Source organism: Dermacentor silvarum, chromosome 1 (assembly GCF_013339745.2).
Source record: "Dermacentor silvarum isolate Dsil-2018 chromosome 1, BIME_Dsil_1.4, whole genome shotgun sequence".
NCBI classification, from domain to species: Eukaryota; Metazoa; Arthropoda; class Arachnida; order Ixodida; family Ixodidae; genus Dermacentor; species Dermacentor silvarum.
In genome coordinates, this window is record NC_051154.1 from 203,631,683 (window position 1) to 203,657,932 (window position 26,250).

General features: G+C 47.0%; 1 protein-coding gene across 1 annotated transcript in view; it reads right to left on the reverse strand.

The window, feature by feature from the left end:
• Positions 1-26,250, reverse strand: part of LOC119436659 (uncharacterized) — a 44,912-nt gene that overhangs the window by 16,547 nt on the left and 2,115 nt on the right. The window contains exons 2-6 of the mRNA XM_037703617.2: positions 10,617-10,865; positions 4,675-4,856; positions 2,650-3,288; positions 2,079-2,249; positions 724-824 (exon numbers count right to left, since the gene is read on the reverse strand). Coding sequence (XP_037559545.1) covers positions 724-824; positions 2,079-2,249; positions 2,650-3,288; positions 4,675-4,856; positions 10,617-10,865 — 1,342 coding nt within the window. The remainder of the gene's footprint in view (positions 1-723; positions 825-2,078; positions 2,250-2,649; positions 3,289-4,674; positions 4,857-10,616; positions 10,866-26,250) is intronic.

Here is a 26,250-nt window from a genome sequence, read left to right on the forward strand (position 1 = left end):
ACATTTGCCTTATGCCTCAATCGAGGGGAGTGTAGTGGTTCAATTAGCGTCATTGGAATTTGTTAATTGGATTCAGTGAAAACAAAGGCCTGAACTCATAAACAAGTTCATACTCAGTAATAATTGGCAACCGACGAGCGTCGGTCAATTACGGTATAAGGACCACGTACCGAATTCGCAAAGCTTCGTGTTCGTAAGTGTTCTTCTCCATTAGTTGACTGTCTTCGATAATAATATGTTAGCATCAAGATTGGCTAGAATTCGCTCTTACGGTAGAATTATTCGTAAGAGCCAATTCGAGCAAATCCTGATGCTGATTATATTATTAGCCAAGGCGGCCGACCAAGAATAAATAGCTAAAGTTAAATCGAATAACAGCGCAAGAGACCGGACATACAGAAAGAAACGGATTATTTAACTTCATCATCTACCAACCAGGCCAAGTTAGCATCCTGTTGCAGTAAATAGCTCTTACGAAGCAAAGGCTTTGTGAATACGAGCCCAGATTTTCTAGATTTTTGTAAGCGTACTCGTTCGATTATCTTAAATAATAATGCAAGTTATCGATCGTTAGGGGCGTAAGGACAAATATGTAAATAAGACTATAATAGAAGAGAGAAGCGCCTACACGTGTTAATGAATTGATTGGGCGCGCATACATGCATAAAATGACTTTCCACGATAGTGCTTGTGTCGCATATAACCAGAGTCGCTGTAACTCACCTGTGCCTTTCGAAGCAGTGCGCAGCAGATAAAACGTATCGATCGTTGATCAGAAATCCACCACAGAGAAACTTCAGCTCGCTGCCCATTAGTATGGCGGCCTGGACAAAACAAAGAACGTAAAGAAAGCATTAACGATAGCCACTTACCAAAATATCGTCAATGCGTAACACCGGTCGGCTCGGTGCGAGTGTTATCCGCGAATGTGTTCGTATGTAGCTTGTGCTTGTGTTACTCTGAGATGTACAACCGCAGTCAGAAGGAAAATGTAAATGAGGCTAATAGCGCGCCCCCGAAAATCACATTGCCGTTAATGTGTCCGGACATCTTCGTCGAATCATACGGGTTTTGGGATCATGATGTATCGAACACTCGAAAAAGGGAGTCACGCCCACGTGTTTTTGAAGTGCAATGTATTCTTCAGTCGAGGGACGGCGCTGTGCTCCACTTTGTAGTAACGTTCCTGTACGTATACGGACTATATGGAGAGGTCTGTACATGTGGAATTGTTAAAGCCGACAAAGAGCTTTTCGTCCCGGCCTAAAATGCGGGGGTAAGCCTTCCCTGGCTTATACAGTACTATACAGGGTGTCCCAATTATCATGCACCAAGATTTAAAAATATGCAAATGCCACGTAGCTGGACAGAACCAAGGTAATGTTGTTTGCCGTCGCCTGGAGACACTCAGGTTATTTTTTTGCATTCCGCCTAATTGCATAATTAGTCTTAATCAATTAATCAACTTCTCAAATAATATACTTAGATGAAAAGTGTCAATAATAAAATTGTACAGCAACATGAAAAACCCCCGATACATGCTTTCTGTTGCTCAATACGTGCTACATAAAAGTGTTTTTCCGAGCGTGAAAGGAGCTCTCGAACACACGCAAAGTGCCTCGAGCGGCCAGTCGCGTGGCAATAGTACATATAGTGCGGGGCTAAAGCTGTAGTGACACACAGCAATAAAAAACGAAACGCGCGAGTAACTTAGCAGTGCAGGCATAGTTGCGTTTGAGAATAGTCTAATTTTACAAAACAACCAAGTACTCCGAAACGTGAAGTTAAATCTAATAAGCTTTTCTGATAATCTAATAATCTAATAATTAGTTGGTGTTTGTATAACTAGTGTAATTTCAAGTCTTCCTCAACTAGGCTATTTTCAGTCGAATGTTCACCTTCGATATAGATAGTAGCAACAGAAGCGTACTTTGTCTAAGCGCACCTCCGGCAGCCGGCGCAAACGCACTCCGGAGCGCACTATTATCGCACTCTGCAAGCACATGTAGCCACAGCGTTAGGTGTCTGCGGGCCCGTGGGTGTCGCGCCTATAGCACAGAGTGTAGGGAGGAACCCACCATCCAGGGCCAGGTGTTGTAGTCGGCCTGGCCTCCCACCACGAGGCTGACCGCCGGTGCGATGGCCTTGATGAGGTCCGGGTCTGGCACGCGGGCGTCCACCTTTCCCGTCCGCTTGGTGCGCCGCGGACGGTGCGTGGTGCCCGGCGGCTTGGCTCTGCCACCACCCACCTGCGGCCGCATAGATACCGTCCATGCTGGTTAGCGAAGACGGTCGCAGTATGTGGGGCAAGTGCTCGGGGTCCTTGCGTGACTCTGTCGTGACTTTACAAAAGTATCAAGCGAAAATACGCAATATGCACCGCTTGCGGTGGCCCTATTTTTGACGCATGTCCTGCTTGAAACCACAAGGCGCCAAGTTATACATAAGGCTAGGAATTTACTCTCTGAACAACCTTTCGAATAAGCATTGTCTTCAAAAGATCGCTAAAAGAGACGGGAAATCGAGAAATGCGTGCCCATACTATAGACGTTATACCCGCGGAAGCATTTCGACAGCGACGAAATACTTCCGTCATATCCCCGACCACCAAGAGCAGCCGCGCAAGGCGTCATGTAAGCGATTCCTTGCCTTCTTCTTGGGCGCCCAGTCGTAGCGTCGCTTCTTGTCCGCTCTGGAGAAGCCCTTCTGTAGGAGGACGTCGTTGCCGTGGTCGCGCGAACCTTTGCCCCAGTCACGGATGGCACGGGCCTGCCTTTTGGCGAACGTGTTGTAGCTGTACCAGTCGTTGGAGCCCCGATGGTTCTGCGGCGGCGGCTCCCAATACTGGTGGTGGTTGCCGCCACCGGAGATCTGGTTCCGGTCGCCAGAGGAGCCTCGGAACTCCGTGTACTCGTACTGGTTGTGGCTGCTCACCACGTGGTTGCTCTGGTAGACATTGTAGTGCACGTGGCCTCCACCGGACGGTGCAGGTGCTGGCGCGGGCGCCGGTGCGGGCGCCGGTGCAGGCGCCGGTGCAGGCGCCGGGTTCCGTGCCGGGTTCCGCGCCGGAGCCAACGCCGGAGCCACCGCCACCCCCACTGCCGCCGCAGGGGCCTGCCGCTGCGGCGGTGATGCCCGCGCCGAGTACGGGGGCGTGGTGGTCAGGTAGGCGGACGTGCTCCGCTGGTTCAGGTTGTAACCGAAGTTTGCGCTGGGCCTCAGCGTGGGCTGTGTGTGGCCCCGGAGCGGTGGGGCCACCGATGCTCGTCGGCTCGCATTCGCGTCCGCCTGCGCATTCAGAAGCCGTTGGCCCAGGTCGGTTTGCATATCCTTCCCGCATCGTTCACTTCGCGGCCGACCTATATCTCACTTGAAGGCTGCTGTCCTCAGGCACGATTCCGGAGCACGAGCATTGGCTCCTGCTTTCGCGCGCCAGTGGACGCTGCCTTCACCTTCCCTCCCTCATGAAACTCTTCCCTGAGTTTGTCGCAGCGAAGCCGCCATTAAATATTTCATAAGTGCGAGAGACTTCCCATATAACCTCTTCTACAAGACAACGACAACATAAAAAATAAGAAAACCCTGAGCTATCGCGCAGCTTCAACTCTTTTTTCCCAACGGAAAATCTTGGAAAGAAGCCCGAAAGGAATGCGTGCCTTCCCTCCTTTGTCACTTCACGTTGTTGGAACTATCGGTTCGAACTACTAACCCCTTTGACGTGTGCGTGGAGGGCGGTACGAAAGTTAAGGGAGCGCAAGCGCTGTAGCTTTCTGAAGCCGTTTTGGTAGTCTTCATGTGATAGATTGTCTACTACCCTCTGCAGCTCGCACTGATACTTACTCCCACTTAGTAGTTAGCAACAAATGTAAACAACTGTAAATGCAAACGCTGTATTTTTCTTTTTGCTGTGTGCCACTGTCACTTTATGACTCTAGTTTGATAATCTCCATAGTTCCATAGCAGATTCCACATTACTATTTAGCAATCAGATTGGAAGATATCGTTATTCAGCACTATATGTTTATATAGTGTGAAATTACAATGCATGTTTGGAGATGCCGTGCGGCACCCGCTCAGCAGATATCAAAGGAAATTAGCTTTTTCAGCCCTTGGCCGTTGAATGTCTGCTGAACTTTCTTTTAAGCATTGATTCCAAGCGTTTCCCCTCAGTCACTTGCACTGCATTTGGTGTTTCATCACCACAAGCACATAAACTCGAACGTCATACGTCTGGTAGAGTGTAGCAAAAATTGTTCCACCTACATTCAGGTCACCAAAGTTTCTTTTTCGATGTTATGTTAAAAGCTCGCAGTTTAATCATGTTTGCAGAATACGGTAGTCAGCGTCTGACACAAAGCTCTATTGCTTCCTTTAGGTGGCTACGTTACGTACAATCCGCCACATCAAATAAATTTGCATCAACGACACATTTAGTGTAAGCCGTAGTGAAGTAGCGCCAGAGAGCGCAATGGCCAGACGAAGAAGAACGACACGTCCTGTGTATGTCTCGTTCTTCGTCTGGCCCCTTGTGTTCTCTGGCGCTGTTTTACTACGGATATGAACCAACTAGCACAAAAATACGTCTTGACTAGTGTAAGCCCTCGGAACCCCACGTATACGCCTGAACTGCATTCATTAGTAGAGAATATAAATAAATTGCCAAAGATCTCTAACCTTTGAATAAGAGGTCGCCGTCGAGTAAACGTAGCTTTTCTTCACAGTTGAAGGAAACCGTGTCGAACTCGAACTTGTAGACCGCGAGGTGCTACTACTGGTGGACGATTTCAGCGTGGACGTTTTCGGTATCTTCGTCGTGGCCGAAGCGTTGACTTGGGGGACGACCAGAATTCCGCATTCTGCGTGATACAAAACGTGTACAACATTTCCTTTTACTGGGGTGTCTCGGAAGAGGCTTTATCTACTGACACGGCAGAGAGCTCAATAATGCTGGTATACATAACCGTGGGCTATGGCAATAAAAACATGTAGCACGGACAATCTAAGCATGTTTACGTGCGCAGTCGGAGTAAAACAAAATGAGGCCGAGAAAGCAGGATTGACTGCCACTTTGGTTCAGTTGCGTACACTTGCCGCTTGTGTCGCCATTCGTGCTGCTACTGTTCCAGCAAAATCAGCCATTTTTGCAGTCTCAGACGCAAGTGGCAGCCGCTGCCACTTTCGGGTTTAAGGTTCATATTTCCGCAATTCTTGCCGCTACCATGTAGGTTCTCCGCAAAGTAGGGATACGCTGTATGAAAACTAAAACGTGTACAAAACACGAACACAAGAAGAATGAAATTGACAGTAATAAACGCTGCTTTACGCGCCTGCCTTTTAATATTACCAACTTCTTCAGCTTTCTGTCGTTGTACTGGTAAACTACCCTCTTCGTCGTACAGCAACGGCAGCGTAAGCAACATGGTTGTCAAGAAAGGGGGGCGTGGCGGCGACGATTAGCGTCAGCAAAGAGAGCAGACATTAGCACTCCGCTTGCTTCTTCCCGCTTGGAACAATAATCTTCGGCAAGTATAGCTGCTGCAAAATCAGCACACACACACACACACACACACACACACACACACACACACACACACACACACACACACACACTATATATATATATATATATATATATATATATATATATATAAGAGTGCGAGAAACCTGGGTATCCCTCGTCCTTCAGTGAGCGAGCGCGGATTCGCGATATCGCGCGTCGCGTGCCACGGTTTTTTCCGTTTACCCCGCTCGTGTTTTGTCTTTCTGGCCGAGCAAATCGAGCCGCCGCCGCGCTGGTTGCGGCCTCGACCTTGGAGCCCTACTATAAGTGTGCAGCGCCTCTGGTCGTTTTCGCTGTCCACGCCGCCAGGTATAGGCGCTATATACGAGCGCGTTTCCTCCCGTCGAGTTCTCTGCAGGAAACAACAATACGCGTGCTTGACCGTTGGATCCGCCGTCGTCGTTGGTTCGGCGCACACCTCTACCGCCTCTGGCGCCTTTTCCTCGCTGGCCGGCAGCACTTCCGATCAGTGGCGGCGACGGCGGCCGAGCGTGGAGACGAAATGTGCAGCGCGAGGAAGCGGATGCCGTAATCGCGCCCACCTGCTGACGTCGGCAATAAACTGGCCGCCGTTCAACTGGGATAAAGACGACGGACACGTACAGCGCTGCCCGGCTCTGTCGACGACTGGAGATGTCCCACAAGGCTGCACATTATACATTATGCTCATCGCGACGAGCACGCGCAGAACTGATCGCTACACCTGCCTCGCTCGCAGTAACCTCTGTGAATGTGTAATGTACTCTTACAACATTTTTATATCAGTGCGAAAGCGTGGGCTCATTTGTAGTTATAGAGACGGCGAAAAGATAGTCGCAGAAAGCGTACTTCAACGCGGTGTGCTTTCTTTTTTCTGGGGTTTTACGTGCCAAAACCAGTTCTGATTATGAGGCACGCCGTAGTGGAGGGCTCCGGATTCATTTTGACCACCTGGGGTTCTTTAACGTGCGCTACAACGCAAGCACACGGGCGTTTTTGCATTTCGCCTCCATCGAAATGCGGCCGCCGCCGCCGGGGATTCGATCGCGCGACCTCGTGCTCAGCAGCGCAACGCCTCAACTGACTGAGCCACCGCGGCGGGTAACGCGGCGTGCTTTCCGGGTAAGCATTTCTATAAAGAAAGGTGTCAGGTATATGAGGACAAGCCTTTGCATAGCATTCTCCACATTGTTCATGTGTACTTTTATACACTCGAAGCAGACCAGGTTCCTAGGCGAAGGCCATGTAGAGCTCATCGGCGGCGTAAATTTTTGTATTCGGGTAATTACTTTCTTCAACGAGCACCATAAACACATGGAACCTGGCTCCCTCCCACAGATAGGTCTGATAAAAGTCTGGCCGAGTTAAATGGGTGCCACGTGAGCAAGCAGAATTCCCCCTTACGCACGTAAGAGTTGTTTGCCAAAAGAAGTCCAAATAGTAAGCATGGGAAAGACCGCAATCTTATTTTATTATTTTCCATATATACGGGGTGATCATTTTTAGGTTTCCCGGAATTTTTCAAAATAGCCTATAGCAGATAACGTAATTCCAGTCGTTAATCTGGAATTATTCAGAGAGGCGGACATTACTTGCACGAGACATCGAAAGATATATTCAAATAATTTTAAAAATTCCGGAATTACCTTCTTAATTAATTACTTTACGGCACATATTGCAGTTTACTGATTGTAGCCGGTGAGTTTGCAAAGCGTATCCACTTGGAATGAATTTCCAGAATGACGCCAGTTTGAAGATATGCGCCATCAAACTCGCCGTAAAATGTCACTGCTGTCCTAATTACTTTTTTTTAACAGCACGCTTTTCAATGCATTGAAGCACGAAAGTAACTGGAAGGCCCGTGTATTTCTTCCCACACTTTGGGAAATAATATCTCGAAACTGGTGTCATCCTGGAGATTCATTTCAAATGGATACGTCTTGCAAGCTCACCGGCTACCATTCGTACGTAATTTGAAATATGTGCCGCAAAGTAATTAAGTAAGAAGTTAATTAGTGAAGTGTTAATTAGTTTAAAATGTGCTTCGATTTCTCATGCTAGTAATGTCCGCCTGTTCAAATAATCCAGCTCAAGGACAAGAACTATGCTATCTGCCACAGGCGATTTTTTTTTAAATTCCGGCAAACTTAAAAATGACCACCCCGTATATCGAATATCGATGAAGCGCAGATTAAATGAAACTATATATTGCGCTATTACGTCCCAAGGTAAGGCGCCGTGACTATGGGGATGACCACACTGCAGTGCTTCGGGATCTCTTTCAGTGACACACACCTTAATGTCCTTAAATTTGCTCCCCAAAATATAAGTAATGGGCGCGCTTTCCCATTGCGCGCCAAATACAAAAGCAACTGCCCAAGCCTCGAGGCGAACTTGAGGTGTGTAAATCAGCGAGCAACCCACTTGGCCGACATAACACTGCGATAAACTAAAGCGCGGAGCGAGACTATACGTCGTTGACATCTTCTCGGGTGGTCGTCGCAGCTTCTAGAAAATACTTAAACCCAGGAAGTGAACTATAGCGAGCAATGAACACATGGGACGCTTGAATTCAGTTGCAAGAATTGAATCATGTTTAGCATCTGAACCGTCCCAGGAAGCGTCCATTTCAGCGGCGCGCTGTCGGTTCGTATTATTCAGCGCACGCTCCATGCCAGACGGAGCGTGTCTGATAAGTTCTTGCAACGCCGTTCGCGCCCTCTTAGCGACAGTGCACGGCAGCCCAGCGGCGGCCTTTCGCGACGGCCTTGAACAAGAAAAGAAAAATACCGCGCTGACTCGAGCTTCGGCGATTCCCCCATCGGTGACGAAACCCCGGGGAACGTGTGCGGAAAATAAAGAAAAGCACTTCCGCAGGAGAGCAGGCTTTTTTTTCTTCGCCAAACAACTAGCGAAGTAGAAGGGGAGGGCAGTTGACGTTTGTAGCTCACATGCTGGCCTGTGTAGAGGCTGAAGAAACCAGTTCAATGTGCGCGAACTGCAACTCTGTAAGAGGAAACGGACATGCGCACCTCCGTCTGGTGCCGCGGGCGTCAAGTACATGGCATCAGTATTGCATGGGCAAGAGTTTTGCATCTTGTGTGTCTGTGTGTGTGTGTTTATTGCCCCGTAGCTTCGATTTTTCTCTCTCTTAGTTACAAAGATAGCATATGAACTCACGAACGAAATAGGGACGTTACTGATCAACTCGATGGGGCTCAATCCTAGTGATTATTTGTACAAACGTGCGTAGAGTTTTGGGAAGAGCGCGATCGAGTACAGCAGCTTATAACCTGCCTAGCGCAGTGAGCCTTCGCAAAAACGCAACGTGTCCGATAGGCTCCTGCGCATGCGTTTTGTAGATCTACTATCCCGCTAAGCACACGCTGGTCCGCTGCCACATATTACGCGTGTGCCCGAGCTGCTCCGGTCACGCTCGATGTGGTCTGCGTATTTTTGTCAAAGGCTGTAGCTGCGCCTCCCGTAACACGCCCACACATATAGACGCACAGGGAGGCGTTCACAATTATTGAGGAAAAAATGGTAATGATATAGTACCGGCACCCAGCTGCAGACTTGAATTGGGTCTGACACGTGCAGAACTCTGCAAAGCTCTCAGAACATCTGTTTCTCGCGTTTCTTGCAGGGGTGAACTATTATGGGCAATAATACCAACAGAATATTCTAGTCGTGTTTAGACCGCGGAGCCAGATTTCGTGCAGCTGTTCGGCTCGGCTTATTGTTAACGGATCCTGATCAACCACTATAGTGAGCGATACGGTGGCATACGCGCCGGCTTTCTGAATTCATGAATCGTCACGAAGTATTTCCTAAAAACATTTCATTTATCAGCTGATCAAGTTAAGAGTTCCTACCATTGACTTTCGCAATGTGCCATACCCGAACGCCGCTTCCTTCTGTCATTCGACATTTCTGAAGTGCTTCTCATTAAAGTGGCGAGATTGTTCCAGCCTTTATACGTGCTTCCAATGGGTGGTCTCCCGGTATAGCGTGTGCCGTCATTGCTGACCGCCATAGTGCTCCTTCCCGGGAAACAACTGGGGACGTTCCCCTTGGCCAGCTTATTGAATCGGAAATCACGAGCTCTGAGGTGCGCGTTTCCGGCGCAGGATGTGCGACACTTCGGACGCACGAGCGCCTTCCACGTTCCTTCGCACGGGTACGCTTCTTGAAATAGCGCTTCTCGCCGTGAACTCTGCGAATGCTGCGAAGCCGAGGCTTAGTTCGGTCGAGTCAGGAACGCGAGCTCGCATTCGAGGGGGCCTCACATTTAACAACCCGAATTCAGTGTAAACGTCATTTGGACCGGTTTGCGGTGTTCGACAAATGAGACGAGAGAGCCAGTGTTCACCGCACTGCCAATATTCCAGCGTTCAGTGACTTATGCAACCAATTTCAGGGGCTTTGGTATGCGGTGGCAAAACGAAAATCACCTCAGTGTCTTCTCAATGCGTCAAACTTAGACGTCGAACACAAACCAAAACACCAAGGTTGGGTGGCCACCGGAAAGGCGCTAGCCGAGCTCTGGCGCCAGAAATTTCACCTTCTGAGCGTGGCACCAAATCGGAAAGGTGCGTTATTGAGCCTTCTCATGCTTATTGCGTCGTTGCACAACTATTCGGTTAATACAGATAGCTCCCATTCTATCGTCAATCACTTGGTCGAAGTTGATCAGGCAGAACACTCTGTCAGGCAGAACACTCTGTCAGTATCGTTCAACAGCGAGTGGGGAAAAGATAATAAATAAATAAATAAAAAACAGCTATAGGCGCATAGATCACCCCGCAACTCCTGAATAACCTTATACTGAGCCACATTCATGTACCAAAATGCAGATAATCCCGGATGCACTGCTGTATAGTTGGAATGCCAGCTCTCGTGCACTCTATATACATATAATGCGACTTAACAATGGAGCGCGCAAAGTTTAATGCATAGCGAAGCAAACTCAAAGTTAGCGCTAAGCACCTGGGGCCGAATTCACAAATGTTTTCTTTCGTAAGTGCTCTTTGGCATTGGCGCAGCGAATGCGAAAGATGTCTTCCGAACTACTCACCCGAAGGCCTTCGGAAAGCAATGAACTCTGGCGTGTAAGGGCGACCCGTGCCGACCCGGGAGTCCTGCGGGCAGCACACCTTGGCCACATGTCGGTTCCAGCCGCAGATGGTGGGCCTGCCACCGCTGCGCACCTGGTTGATGGCCGACGAGCATAGCGTGATGTCCCGGCACACGAGGCCAGCAGGACACGGCGGCTTGTCCTCGGGAAACACGATGGGCAAGTACTTGCTCCGCTCGGTTGGCGATCCTGCGCATCAAGTATCTCGTTTGCTTCATGTGTCCTATAACCCCTGTTTACGCGGACGTGTTCATGAAGAAGCAGTACAGATAAGTGAAGGCTGAACGCTTCCCAATTCAATCCTAATTCCGTTGGGCTTATTGTACGCGCACGTTTACGTGCTCTAAGTAGCTAGCTCCTGTCGGCCAAGCAATACTCGTATTTCCTCCAAGTCCCAGCGTTCCAAGTGACCTCGCACACGGGGTGTTCGTTAAAGTGTCATGTAATATAAGGCGTCATAGATGGCGCCGCGTCATGCCTTCGTAAGACGCCAAGGCGCGCATGATGCGAAATTTACGCATTTACAGCGCTGTGAATCCGCCCGCAACCTTTTCTTTATTTGAATACCAAACAGAAGGGCAGCTCGCTCGCTCTCAACGAATTTCAGAAAAAAAATGCCCTTAGAATAAAAATGAGAGTGTTGGCAGGAATCGAACTCAGGTTGTAGTACCGATCTCGCGATAAGCGATCGTCCGCCGTTAATTTGGTATCAGAGCGTCAACAGCACCATTGTTTCCCAATTGCACTATATGAAAACACGAAGGTAAGCGCATTGAGAAGGGATGGAACAGATGCGAAGGGCGTCCTTGACACTCGTGTTGCACCCTGCCTTTAAGCGGCTGTTTGGCTTTATTCTAGAGTAAACATTACCCTGCTAGCTCAAAACAACGCGTTGTCAACACAGAAAATTTTGCGAGCCCGCTGTCCCAGGTTATACATGATGCTTGAAACTCCCGCGCGACGAATCGTAATCCTATATATATATATATATACTAACCTTGTCATTTGTGTCATGCTAAGCCACAAAGCAATCGACAGACAAATCAACAAGCGTGGTGACACGGCTCTGTGCACCCAAGTTGGTGTTATCTATAAAAAGCTTTGCTCAGATGCGAGAACGTTTTACCCTTTGCGCGTTCCGGGAGTACCAAGAAGCGTGACGAAGAAAACAGTTTCGCAGACTTCAGCGATACCTCCGGCTCTGAACTAAATCACTACGACAGTAATAACAGTGGTTACCACCGTCTTCTCAGGAACTAGCTTGCTCGCTTGCTTTCTTCCTAATCCATGGCGCATACCCACTACGGGGGATTGGCCAAGTAGCTGGCGGTTAAACAGGTGTGGCGGGGGGAGAAAACTTGAGGGAGAAAGTATTGTGATGGAGGGAACAGTTGGAATTGTCCAATGAAGCCAACTTGTGTTAGATACTTTTTTTTTTCTTGTAGGAAAACGTGTGCTTTTTGAAAGGAGAGCAAGCTAAAAGGCAATAAATTTTAATCAGTCTAATTGGAATTTTCTAAATTAATAAATTATAAATCAGCAAATGAACGTAAATTAGAATTTTGTAAAATAATAAATAATAAATCAGTAAACTAACTAGGTATTCTCCTTGTGTCACCAAGGAACTCGCATATGGCCCTGCATACGTTCCTGTGGCTAAAAACCCGATGTTGATGCCCCAAAGGAGAGAATGTTTTCAGTGTTTACAGCAATGCCTAATTATCGGAACGGAATTTCGAAGCACTATTCCTTTGCGATGAGTGAAACTTCGTCTTCGACCCCTCTGTAGGGTATAGACCGCCTCAGAGTTATAGAAAACTGGACCAGTTGGTACACACTCGCACTCGGCAATACGGAAGCGGGATAACGCCAATCCGTTCCTAGTGTTTCAAAGTTATAAAGACAATTGTGGGATTGTCCTTTCCATTATTTAGAGCACGGATCTCCAAACTTTTTTGGCCAGAGGGCCGGATTGGAGACCAGTGGCGCTGTCGAGGGCCGGACTGTAAACAATTAAATATTATTGAAAATAAATTCCTAAACATAAGTAACGGCACTGAGCGTAGACTTAACACTTTATTCCAATTAATCGACGTGATTTTCCCATTCGTAAACTTAACCAACGTTACTGAGCGTAGACTAAACAGTCTATTCCAATTAATCGACGTGCTTTTACAACTAATTTCTTATATTTACCATTTGAGCTGACCTTGAGGCGTAACGTCTAAAGAAGCGGAATAACTGTTTTAGGACTAGAATTTCGCTTTTAACGCTAAGTCACCGTTTGTATATGAACTTGAAGGAAGGAAAGAGTGGAGAAGGAAAGGCCGGGAGGTTAACCAGTTTAGCACAACTGAGTTTCTACCCTACACATGGGAGCGGAATGGAGGGGAATGAAAGATGGGGAGGAGAGAGAGAGAGCACATAACACAGCACACACATCGTCAGTCACAGTCCGTCACTCTTGCGTGGTACGTGGCATCACTGTCACAGCCACTTGTCCAAGCCCGTTTCTTTTAAAAACCTAAGTTGTCCCTTCGGCGCCTTCAGCTGCGATGTCTTCTGTCGACGACATGTGAGAATCGCTTCAAACAGTCGTTGTGGCAAACAAAGTTGTTTTGATTTTCTAGTAGCCTGCAGTTTTCTTGCTTGTTCGCCGTCATTCTATCTGCACGAAGCAGATATCTACAGGGCATTGAAGTGGTCTGGGAAGCGTCACCACTCTTTACAAATGGCCCTTTCTTTTACTGGTGAGTCGTTGCCGCAACTGCTGTGTTTCTGGGAATTCGCATTGACTTTTGTGCATAGCGTTTACGTTTCAGTAGTGTAGAAGCGTAGGTCGGTTGGTGTAGCGTTGTCAAGAATAATATAACGCAATACACAGGACAGGAGGGCGCTCGTGTTGTTTCGTCTGGTTCGTTGTCCTGTATCTTGCTCTATTTTCTTCTTTCTGGGGTTTTACGTGCCGAAACCAGTTCTGATTATGTGGCACGCCGTAGTGGAGGGCTCCGGATTAATTTTGACCACCTGTGGTTCTTTAGCATGCACGACAACGCAAGCACACGGGCGTTTTTACATTTCGCCTCCATCGAAATGCGGCTGCCGCGGCCGGGATAGTATAGGCATATTTTAATAAAATTAGACTTAGAAACGTTACGCGAATACGCGTTTGAAAAGCCACCCCATTTTTTTTCGGTTCTCTGTGGTGGCAGCCATGCAACCTTAATTGATATAGTTTGCGGTATCCTATTTATGAACAGTAATTATTGCCGTACCAGATAATTTATTCTTTAAGAAGACGAGTTACGGCAAGATATACCTTCAAGTGCGCACAAGCACTTTTGGATGGCACGTTAAGCTAATCTTGTTGCGTGGTTGAACCGATTAACCGTGTTGAAAAAAAAAACTAACCGTGACAGCCACTAATAAATTACTCGATAATTAATTCAGCAAATTGTCAAGCTATTAAATATAAGCCTTCCATCGCAGGTTTTCAAAGGGGTTAAAAAAAACAATCTGAGGCAAGTGTTTACAGGTGATTCATGTTGGAACTCCGTAATTACGTAATAACCACAATGTACAGTTGTGATACAGAACACTTCAATCATAATTAAACGCCTTCTATAGCACGTACGAACCTCCGAATAATTACAGAGACCAGGAGATGAATCGAAATGGCACATACGGCAGTGACACCGTGCGACAGCACTCAAGCAAGGCACGAAGCAGAACATGCCAGCGATGAGGGCCGCTGAGTGCAACGTACAATATATAGACACCGTACAATCAGAATTGCACGAATCGGAACGCATACAAAGAGCAACATATTGAAAACGCAAGCGCTGATAAACAAAAATATCAAAGGCAATAATCATGCAAATAAATAAATGTGGAGATGTGGAGTCGAATTCTCACGAAAAAATCCAAGGCGGAGAGACAACACTTATATATATATATATATATATATATATGTTACATACACATAGTATCATCATATGTTCAAATGGGGAAGCATGTGATGACAGCAAAATGCCGCACCGGGCACTAAGCAGAATGCACTATATTTGAGTGCATGGCAATTGCGTACCGTTGCCGAGACGTAGGACGGGGGCTAATGTGAGTCGTGGACCTGATGCGTTAACTTTATTATTTCAGTGAACTATGGTGGCAAGCCTGATGAGCCAATGATAGGCACACATGTCAGGTGTTGGTCAGGTAAATTAGCCCTCTCAACTTGTCATTCTTAATTATGGAGAACGCTTGCTTACGAAGGTAGGTGGTGTCAAAAATGGACATGCACCTGAGGGTAAATTCCTTTCCGTTTGGGAACTGTTCAGAGCCTAGAAATGTACAGAAATTCATTAGATTTTCTTCTTTGTACTTGTCGTAAATATGTATTTTGACTTCCTTTACTTCTAATTGAAAGTAACCTGATAGTGTATCCACATCGCGGCTAAACGGATTTTGGAAGATTTGTAGTTCCTCCTCCCTGGCATCAGATAATGGGTCGCGAAATTGGGTGTACAGAACGCCGAGGATTCTCGACATAAATAGAAAACTGAATGCCTTATTATGAACAGCAGTGAACACGCTCCCACTTTCGATGTTAGACTTCTTAAAAGCTACAGTTTTGTCCTAACGCCTTTTATGTCCGCGTACAGGTCACGAATGAGGTGTACCTGTCCTTGCAGCTTCACATTGAGCTTACGTGGTCTGCTAAGTCCACGATAAAGGACATTTTGCAGAGCCACTCGTAACTGGACAGTAGTGGCTAGGCGGGATCCTTCTCTGGAAGGAGCTCTTTATTTCTTCTCTAAGGTTAAAGAAACGAGGCGAAACTTTTCCGCAGCCATTGAACTGCCGTTTAATACGTCAGGTCAACGAACTCAGATTCTGTCGCCTTCAGAAATTCACGGAGCTTGTCAGTCCATGCGACTTCATAACGTTAACAGCTGAAACAGCTGAAACAACTGGATTCAGAACGCACTACATGCTCACGTACTTTCCACAGAGGGCCTTCTCGTGAATCATGCAGTACAGAAACACTGGTTTTGATAATCTGCAAACTTCAGCAGTTTTTATTATTTGCCCTGCGAGTCCTTTTTTAACTTTGGACATGTTTGCCCCCATTATTCGTGACATTTTTTCTGTTTGACTCACAAAAGCTGCATGCGGACAAATTCTTTGAAGATGGCCTCCCCTGTTACCGTACCATGCGTTCTGTGAATTAAAGTTTGCTTCATGCTGTGGACTGAAGAACGAAGCTTTATGCTATACTACAGCTATTTACTACATGCTGTAGTTTCTCGGGTGACTAGCTAGCGAAAGCTTTCTGGGCTCAGCGCGCTTGGGCAAAGTCGAGAATGCTTCGGCGCAACTTCTGACCTAGTGGGTCGGACCGGCTAATGAAGGCGTCACGCTATCCTCACGTGATTGTCGCCTGAGGCTCCTGATTAATCGGCACTGCCTCGGACGAGATGGCGTCGCGGTGTGATCTTTTAACTGCAGTGAAGCGAGCTCCTAGGTAGTAGCGCTATAGCCCAAGGTATATTGGAGACGCCCCGCTCTCAGGCAGAGGCGTAGGGAGGCTTTGCGAGGATAAACATTGGATGGGCCGCCGCTGGTCCACAACATATGCACCTCAGTGTCGTCGCAGGGGCATCACCGCAAGGGACGGCGACTGTGGTGGTCGCATGCGCATGTAACGCAAGGCCGCAAATCAAAGACGCGACGTTGCTGCCCCACTATATCCCCACAGACGTCAAAACGAAGCCACCAAACAGCAAGCTTTATTTCTTAGCACCATAAGCCGGGCACGTTGCTCGCAAACGCCGGACGGTGTCCTTGGAAGATTATCTCCGCGCTCGAACGCGCCAACTGGCGTTATGTAAACGTTCTGTCGAGAACTAACGATAAAGAAGACAACACAAACCGAGTGAAAACGGCAACCATTTTGAATAAGCTTCACAGTAGTATTTCTTGGCGCGGCGAATTTCACTATAGAAAACAAAAAATCAAAAAAGGTGGCTGACTAATGGAGTAGCACACGAGGAATAAGGATTATAAACAGGGATAAGGTGCCTCAGAAAGGCTGGCCAACGTTTTGATAGGAGGACCTATCTTCGTCAAAGGCGGCCTCGTCATCCTCGGCGGGTTAGTTTTAAAGGGTTAGTGGAGTGACGTTTTAAAGGGTTAGTGGAGTGACGTCACTCCACTAACCCTTTAAAACTAACCCGCCGAGGATGACGAGGCCGCCTTTGACGAAGATAGGTCCTCCTATCAAAACGTTGGCCAGCCTTTCTGAGGCACCTTATCCCTGTTTATAATCCTTATTCCTCGTATAGAAAACAAAGATGATGAAACAACAAACAATATAGGAAGCTAATGAGTACGAGGTACCCGACACCTTGCGCACCCGACGCATGCAACGTGGGCACGCAGGGAACGTCGCGGAGGTATATAACCGGTATAACGTTCGAAGGCTCGTGAACTGTTACACTCATTTCTCCTTTATCGTCTTTTTCTCGTGCTGCACAACCTATAGGTTGTCCAGCGCGGCTCAAATCCCGGGAAAGCGAATAGCCGCCGACGCGAAGCGAAATTACGGCGAAGTGGTTCGCGGCTTTCCGCGGAGGTGCCGCTGGGAAGCGCTGAGGCGCGAGTCGCGCGTGCGAGGCTTGTGTTTAGGTGCGGTGCGCCCGTTCCTATATGGCTTCGTCCTGGTCGCTTCCTGAGCCCGCGCAGAGGGCGCCAGTTCTCTCAAGGCCGGCAGCGCGGCTTCCAGCTGAACACCGCCGGCAAGGTCGCCACCCCCCTTCCCCACCCTACAGGCCCGCCGCTTCAGCCAGGTTCGAAGAACTGGCCCCGCGCGAGGAGGGCAGCGCACGCCGAAGTCTTCGTCGAAGTCCTCTGGTTACCGCCCGAAAAAAAAAATGAGAAAGTAAAGCTGAGTACCACTTTGGGGCGGAGATGGCCGCAAAAGATACCTGATTAACTCACGAATGCGTGACTTTTCAACGGCACCATAATCGATAACGCGCGTCTGGTATAACTTCAAAGCGCGCGCTTTGCCTCGTTGCATCTGCCGCAGCTTAACCATGCGGAGCGCGCGCGCGTTTGGCGAAGTAGTTTGCGGGCCACTCCACCCGAAACGCGCGCGGGGTCTTCGAAGAAGATAACTCATTGGATTCTGCGATCTTTGCAGTCTCAGTTCTTTTGCCCGTGCTTTGCATTCCTATTCTCTCAGCGTCCTGGGACTTCTTTATTCAAAAGAGAAATGCAAAGGAACTGTCTTTGCACCCACTGCTGCTTTTAGTGCACCGGACTAAAAGAGCAAGAAGTCAATAAATAAGTAAATAAATAAGCTGGCGCTTACTTCTTAAACTGGTGTGCCGCTCAACAAGCAAAAAAACAAGATAAATTTTATTCGTCGTGCTAGCGCATTGCAATACAGCTGTCATCCGTGGTGCACAATTTATCATCAAGGTTGCACGCGCATGCGCACAGAAAACGACTATAGAGGCAAATTACGGGGTCTATAGCGAGACTGTTGCAGCTCAATTTATTCCACCGGAGTCGTCTCGTATCGCACACGCAGGAGTTCGGGAGGCCGTCGCAAACTTTCCTGGCACCCTTCCTGATATCCGGATCCGAGGAACGTTTTGGCCGCAGTTTGTCCCAGCCAACCAGACATTACCCCGCGCAGCGTACTATCGGTTTGCACGCAAACGACAAAATACGCTTGGCAAACCATAAGTCCGCACCAGCTTGTTCTTCGCAAGGATAGACATTCCGTGGCGGAACTGCGTGTTACGGCCTGGCGACCTGTTTCCTTATCCTATGGAACCGCCGTGGCAGCAGCCAAGGCGCATTGAGGTGAAGCCGCATGAGTCCTGGCTGCTTTCCCGCCCGCGTTGTTTTCGAAACGAATTATGCCTCGCTTCAGATAGGAAGAAACAATGTTTCCAATTTTCTGACAGGTGCATCAAAGCAGAATATCATAATGGAAATAACAAATTGTGCGCATCTGGGAACATCCGAAAAAACATTTTTGTTGACAACTGCTTGTCATTACAGCCAGCCTCTTCGACACCATATTGCTCCCTGCCACGACTTGCCGGCGGCGTCCGCAGTGTCCTCGACACTAACGGCTTTATGAATCCAGAGCTCGATCAGTCCCTCTAACAGCACGTCGTGTAGCGTTCTCGGTAAGACAAAACTTACACGTCACTAAGCATTGTAAGACGGCTACATGTGCGCAGAAGCTAGGAAAGACTATTTTGAAGTTTTCGAAGTAGCATACCCAAACTTAACGCACGCTATATCGGCCCTGCATGCAACAGCGTCCAAGCCGAGTTTTGTGTCTACGCATGCGCGGCACAGCCGACGATACTGCTTGGGCTCGCAGGGGTCCTATAACATCGACAAGCCCCTTGGGATCACTATATCTCTACCACTCACTGATAGCGCGCTGGCTTGCCACAGCTGTCCTGACTCCCAGAGTATGGGAGCGTGACTAGCGTCATGGTAGCATTAGCAATTTCTAGCTTGACGCGCATGCATTGCCGTTAGCGTACCGTGTTGCGTAAGTGTGTAAGTCACATGGCCACCAACGACGCCTACTGAGTAGCTGTTCAGCCAATGTGCGGTCAACCGAAGTGCAATAATTGCTGTAGCACTTTTCCGTCAAGCATAAGCTGTCAAAACATCGCCGTCGACGCTTCTGCTCCGAGCTTCGTTTCAGCATATTGCACTGATAGCGGCGTCAATTGGCCCTTCACTTGGTGATATCAGTATAGAAAACATCGTGGTTTCTTAACGACTTGGCTTCTGTACAAATTGACGCTTAAATTACATTCAATTTACCCCACAAAATCACTACACAGAGGATTCAAAATTAGCGACTATCTTTGAAAAGTTTTGCTGGCGTAGGAGGGTCCCGATGAGACCTTCTGGGCAATTTTGAGTGTGTACGCGTAGGTGTATGTTGCGCGCGTCGTTTCATCCATCAACCTGTATATCTAAGGACTGTGAGACAACAGCCATGTCTATTTGCATACATGTGGTTACGACCGATATCGTACTATGCGGCTGTACCGTCAGCCGTAGCGAGAGTCAACAACGAGCGCACTTCTCTGCTTCTACAGATCGCCCCCTTCAAACCGCCTCCCCTCCAGCCCCCTCCCCCCCCCCCCCTCCCTCTTCTTTCTTAAAGGCGGATCCCCTATTTTCCTACTGTTTGCGTGCTGTTGCTTTTCAAAACATGTCATTTGTCGTTTTCTTCGTTACGCTCTTCACGCGCCACGAACAAGCCGGAGAGAAACACCTGATAGCAGCGGCTATATAGGAGGAAGAAACGCTGACCACGACGAGACAAGTTGCCGCAGGGCCTGTTTCTTTTGCTTCTATAGATGAGTCGGGCGGCCGGTCGGTTCCCCAGAGAACACTGAGGATCCGTTCCGGTGTAGGCTGAGGCCGCGTCGCGCGGCGCAGACGGGTAGCATTGACCCTTTCGCCGAGGACCGAGATTGCAGGGCAGCATTGTGGGGTGACGGCGGCGTGAACCCGCTTCGGATGTCTCCAATGATGCGCGCGTGAGCGGTCGTACTGCTGCGTTCGTCACGGGGCGGTAGAGGAGGAGCATATTACGTCCTTTCTCTCTCTCTGACACTAAGCACAACCGAAGGTAGTATACACCAGGAAGAATGGACACCTATCAACAGTGACTGCAGAGAGATCATCAGTGCTTCGATTCAACATGAACAAAGCAAAAAGGAAGAGAGAAAGAGACCTTGCAAGGAACACGAGAAAACAAGATCGGGCCTACAGTGCCGCTAGCAAAACAATGTTTCGTTGTGCTTTCTTTTTTTTTTTTTTTTCTTTCAAACAGCGAAGCGTGAACTTTGAAGTCATTTGGTGGCGGCATTGTTCGCCAAGAGAGAGCCGCAAGGAAAAGCCGAGAGCTTAGCATTACGTGACCTTCGGTTTGCTACCGACGAAAATAGAGAGAGCACTAGTTGCGTGCCTAAATTCCTAGTAATGTACGAAGCTGACGACAGAGAAGCGCATGGATATATATATATATATATATATATATATATATATATATATATATATATATAATGTCCACTGCAGGACGAAGGCCTCTCCCTGCGATCTCCAATTACCCCTGTCTCGCGCTAGTTGATTCCAACTTGCGCCTGCAAATTTCCTGACTTCATCACCCCACCTAGTTTTCTGCCGTCCTCGACTGCGCTTCCCTTCTCTTGGTATCCATTCTGTAACTCTAATGGTCCAACGGTGATCCATCCTACGCATTACATGGCCTGCCCAGCTGCATTTCTTCCTTTTATTGTCAGCTAGAATATCCGCTATCCCTGTTTGCTCTCTGATCCACACCGCTCTCTTCCTGTCTCTTAACGTTAGGCCTAACATTTTTCGTTCCATCGCCTTATGTGCGGTCTTTAACTTGTTCTCGAGCTTCTTTGTTAACCTCAAAGTTTCTGCCCCATATGTTAGCACCGGTAGAATTCAATGATTGTGCACTTGTCTTTTCAACGACAGTGGTGAGCTCCCAGTCAGAATTTGGTAATGCCTGCCGTATGCACTCTATATATATATATACGAAAGAAGAATGGGAACCGAGGGGCTCGATTTTTATTAGTCCTAACCACATTCAGCCAACAGACAACGAAGCCAAGGAAAACATCGGGGAATTTAAGTGTAGTTGAAATTGGAATGTAGAAAATAATGAAGAAAAGGGAAATGAAAGTGGACGAAAAGATAACTTGTCGCCGGTGGGAGCCGAACCCGCAACCTCCGCATTACGCGTGCGTTGCATTACCAATTGTGCTACAGCGACGGCCATCAATTCGTCCACTAACTTGGGTATTTATGTTTACTAGATGTAGCCCTAGGAGTGTTAGCCATATATATATACAGGGTGTTTCAGCGAACACTTTCAAAAATTCTGAAAGGTTGCCTCTGGCAGATAGCACAATTCTAGTTCATGAGCTGGTCTACTTGAAGAGGCGGACATTACTTCCGCAATAATTTCAAATGCATAATCGAATAATTAACAGAAATTTACTAATTAAGTTTTTAACTAATTACCTGATGGTCCATATTGCAATTTACAAATTGTAGCCGTGGAGCTCGCAAGGCGGATCCACTTGGAACGAATTCTCGGGATGACACCAGTTTCGAGATATTCATTCCCGAACTTCGCGGAGAAATGCATTGGCGTTCTTAACAAAACGTCGCTTTATGCACTGAAGCCCAAACTTAACTGGAACGTCAATCCATTTTTCCGCAAAGTTCGGGGATTAATATCTCGAAACTGGTGTCATCCTGAGAATTAATTCCAAGTGGATCCGCCTTGCGAACTCCACGGCTACAATTTGTAAATTGCGATATGGGCCATCAGGTAATTAGGTAAAAACTGAATTAGTACATTTCTGTTAATTATTCGATTATGCATTTCAATTTATTGTGGAAGTAATGTCCGCCTCTTCGAGTAGACCAGCTCATGAACTAGAATTGTGCTATCTGCCAGAGGCAACCTTTCAGAATTTTTGAAAGTGTTCGCTGAAACACCCTGTATATATATATATATATATATATATATATATATATATATAGAGAGAGAGAGAGAGAGAGAGAGTAACTGGATTTTTCAATGGGCCAAGCGTATTTCGAAAAATGAGAAGCACAACTTTGCGGTTCTCAGGTTTATTTACCCAACACTTTCGGTCGGTGCACCGACCTTGAAAAAGGTTGGGCCACCGACCGAAAGTGTTGGGTAAATAAAGCTAAGATAGCCGCGAAGTTGTGCTTATCGTTTTCTATATATATATATATATATATATATATATATATATATATATATATATAATCATAAGAAGCCAACAAACAATGACACCGAGGCCAACATAGGGGAAATTACTTGTACTTACTATTTGAATGTAAGAAATTATAAATTAATGAAAATGAAAATGGATGAAAAAACAACTGGCCACAGGTGGGGAACGAACACACGTCTTCGCATTACGCATGCGATGCTCTCACCAATGAGCTACCGCGGCGCCGTTTTCCCATCCACTTTCTGGGGTATTTGTATCTTACAACTAGAACTAACCCTGGGAGTGTTAGCCAGCGCCACCACTCACAAACGTGGGCGGCGGATGATGATATGATTAATAAAAATCGGGCCCATCGGTTCCCTTTCTTCTTGTTCATATATATAAAGGAAAGAATACTGTCGTCTCTCTTAAGTTTGCCTTTCATTTCTCCTGAATGAGATCTTTGTCCCAACGCGACCAATGGTGGCCTCGAAATTTGGATGTTGTTGAAGGTACGGCTCTGTGAGACTGCAGGGCGCTTTGCACGACTCCGTTTGCTCCTAAACTGTACGCTTCTCTCGTCACCGGAGCTTTTTTTCGCGTATGGCCAGATGGCGAGAAAAAAATCCGGCACGGAGCTCGTCCACAAATCTCCGGAATATTCCCTTTAAATTTCTTATTGTTTTGTTCTTTTTACTGAAAAATGTATATATACCACTGAAATTAAAAGGTCTTTGTTCGTAAGCCTACGAACTACGTTGCGAATACGGGCCCTATATCCCATATTTTAGTGTGTAAAATGAGCAATACAAACAGTTTCAGACGAAGTGCGTGAATGGTTATTTTTTGAGATAAGGAAGCGCTAATATATATATATATATATATATATATATATATATATATATATATATACATAATGTTACGGGGAAAAGAAGTGAGAAATATATTTACACTTTATTTACAAGAATGGCAGCGGCTGAGAAGATCATAGTTAGCTCGCGAAGTCCAAAGCGTCGTCTTCTTCAAGTAATCTCAAAACGTCTTCTTTATAGCTCTGTCACAAAGTTTTTTAATTGGCATGAGTACTATTCCGCAATAGGCGCTTTGTTTATCAATCGTCGCCAGAAGCTTACTTCATCTATGCTCGGCCGCTAACTGGCTAGGAGCATCTGTTGGCGTTCTGTATGCATGTAAAGTAGAGCCCATATATGCATCTGCTGCAACCTATTCCGCGTTTCTTTTTCTCCCTCTGTCTCCACTCGAGTCCCTGGTGGCGTACAAGCGCAGTGAGAGCTATGTAACAAAAAAAAAAAAAAACACGAACATCGGAAGAAAACAAAATTTACCGAGGCGGCAACACGAAGCATAACGCAAATGCATCGCATCCCGTACTTCTTCACTCGAACACCCGGTCAAGGCCACCGCATTTTGATAAAAACGAAATGCAGAGACACCATATGATTTCAATTTGGGTTAAAATGTACTTTAGTTGTGACCGTACTAAACCTCATGCCTCACAGCCAATCATGCAGCCAGTAGGGACGTAGATATATTCATCTGTATATACGTAGTTTCTTACAACACGCTTCTGAAGCGACCAACTCATTATGATAATTAATTCTTTATCTAAACGAATAAACTAACGCTCCGAAACAAGTATCTTTTCTGCCATAACTGCTATAGCAACCGCTGTTTTCGTTCTTGTAGTTCATCTGCAAGCCGATCGTGTCTTGTGTATACTGACAGCCTGCAATTAAATCTTACGCGTTAGAGGATTGCGAAATATCTCAAGTGTGGTCTACTTGGCAAACGTCCGCCACGCATCTCCGTTTCCAACTTCACGGAGTCACTTTATAAGAGCGCTGGCACTCGCCCTTGTTTACGCTCCCTGAACGCAGAACCCACAAAGCAGCTGTGCAAACCTTCTTGATATCCTTCAAAGCTGCCAGCGACAATCCTTCCTGTCAACGATAAATATGCCACGACACTATATAGAAACTCCATTGCGCGGCCATTTAGTTGCACGTTCGCCGAAACTGGTCTGAACCTCCAACGTCCGATATACAAATGTCCGATCTAAGCTGGCTCTTTGACCTTCTGTATATAGACCGGCACAATTTTTCATTCGACGAGTGCAATAACTCCCAACGCGGCGAGTAACGACCACGTAAAGGGAGGCAAACTATACTATAAAGGGAACCGCTCTGTCATATGGGCTTTCCGAAGACGATAAATATTCAAAGGCAAAGCCCATTACGCTGTCGTGCGTGACTTATGGAGCTGCTTTCAGCTGTCCAAATAACCATACCGAGAAATGTGGCCATGGCGGATCTCTCGCGCTCCGTAGGAGCGAACAAGCATAGTTTAGCGGCACGGGAGAATTACGCAGAAAGAAGAAAAACCCCTTCCTAATCGAATAATTGGCGCCACCGTCACTAGTTAGTGCTCCTGTGACTCGGCGCTGTTCTTAATAAAACTTATTGGGCAAGTTGGAGCGATTTGGAAAACATGATTTTAGGGCGCTCTGTGTGTGTGTTTCTCCCTTGCTTGTGTCTATTTAGCGCCCTAAAATTATGTTTTCCAACGGCCCTATTCGATGAATAGAAAAAAGCGCTAGAAAAGATAACGACCCGTACTCACAAAAACCTCTTACGCTCGAATTGTTCGTAAGATCAAATTCCAGCCAATCCTGATGCTGGATATGTTATTATAGCAAAGGCGGCCATCCAATGACAAAGAGCATGCATTTACGAACGCCTTGTGAATTTGGCCCAATGAGTGGCTCTGCTGGTGAGGGCAGGAAGCTACAGAGACCGAATTCACAAAGCATGTTTGTTCGTAAGTGCTCTTTACCGTTGGATGGCTGTCTTCAGAATTGGTTGAAATTTTTTTTTCTCTTCCAAACAATTTTAGCGTAAGAGCTTGTCGTGAGTGCGGGCTCAAATCTATATATGGTATTGCCGGAAGAGAACTAGGGGGCAGGGACCGAGCATGGTGCTGCCCAGGCTGATGCAAAACCATTTTTTTCCTGTGGTATTCAACGAGCTGCACACACACAGATGACATGATGCTAAAAATAACACGCGTGAAAGCTCGCGTTACCGGCACTAAGATGCGAGTGTCTTTAACCACATTAATGATCGAGCGAAAGGAGAAAGAATCTGCGCGAACGACGCCGATGAGAGAATGCGCTTTCACCGCAAGGTTAGTATATGGAGGCGCGTAAATGCATGTGATACGCGGCCTCTGTACGAATTTCGGCCGTAAGTTCTTAATTGCGCGACCGTGATAACAACGACGCTAAAACCCTGTTGTTTCGCTATGTCAAAATAAAGTCACTGTGTATATTAAAATGTTTATTTTTTTTCTTTTTCTTAGGTTACTTCGAGAAATAAGTTAACCGCGCGATGAGAGAAATATTAACAAGCAACACTTGTGTGTTGAGCGTGTCTTTTGTGAAAGACGTAAATTTTAAGTTGCCCTGACCAGTTTAACTGTCATGCAACCTTTGACTAAGTATAATGAATATTCTTTATAGAAATCAAGAAGTCCTATGAATGGTAAGAAGTAATAGGCCTTAGGCTCCCGAAGCAGCACGTACCGGCCATATGAAAGACGCCGCCGTGGAAGAGGGCTTCGAATTAGTTTTGATCAACATGGCCTTTTTCGGTGTTATACATAAGCTTGTCTAATCGCGCCCCAATCTGAATGCGGCCGCTGCAGCCGCGAATCGA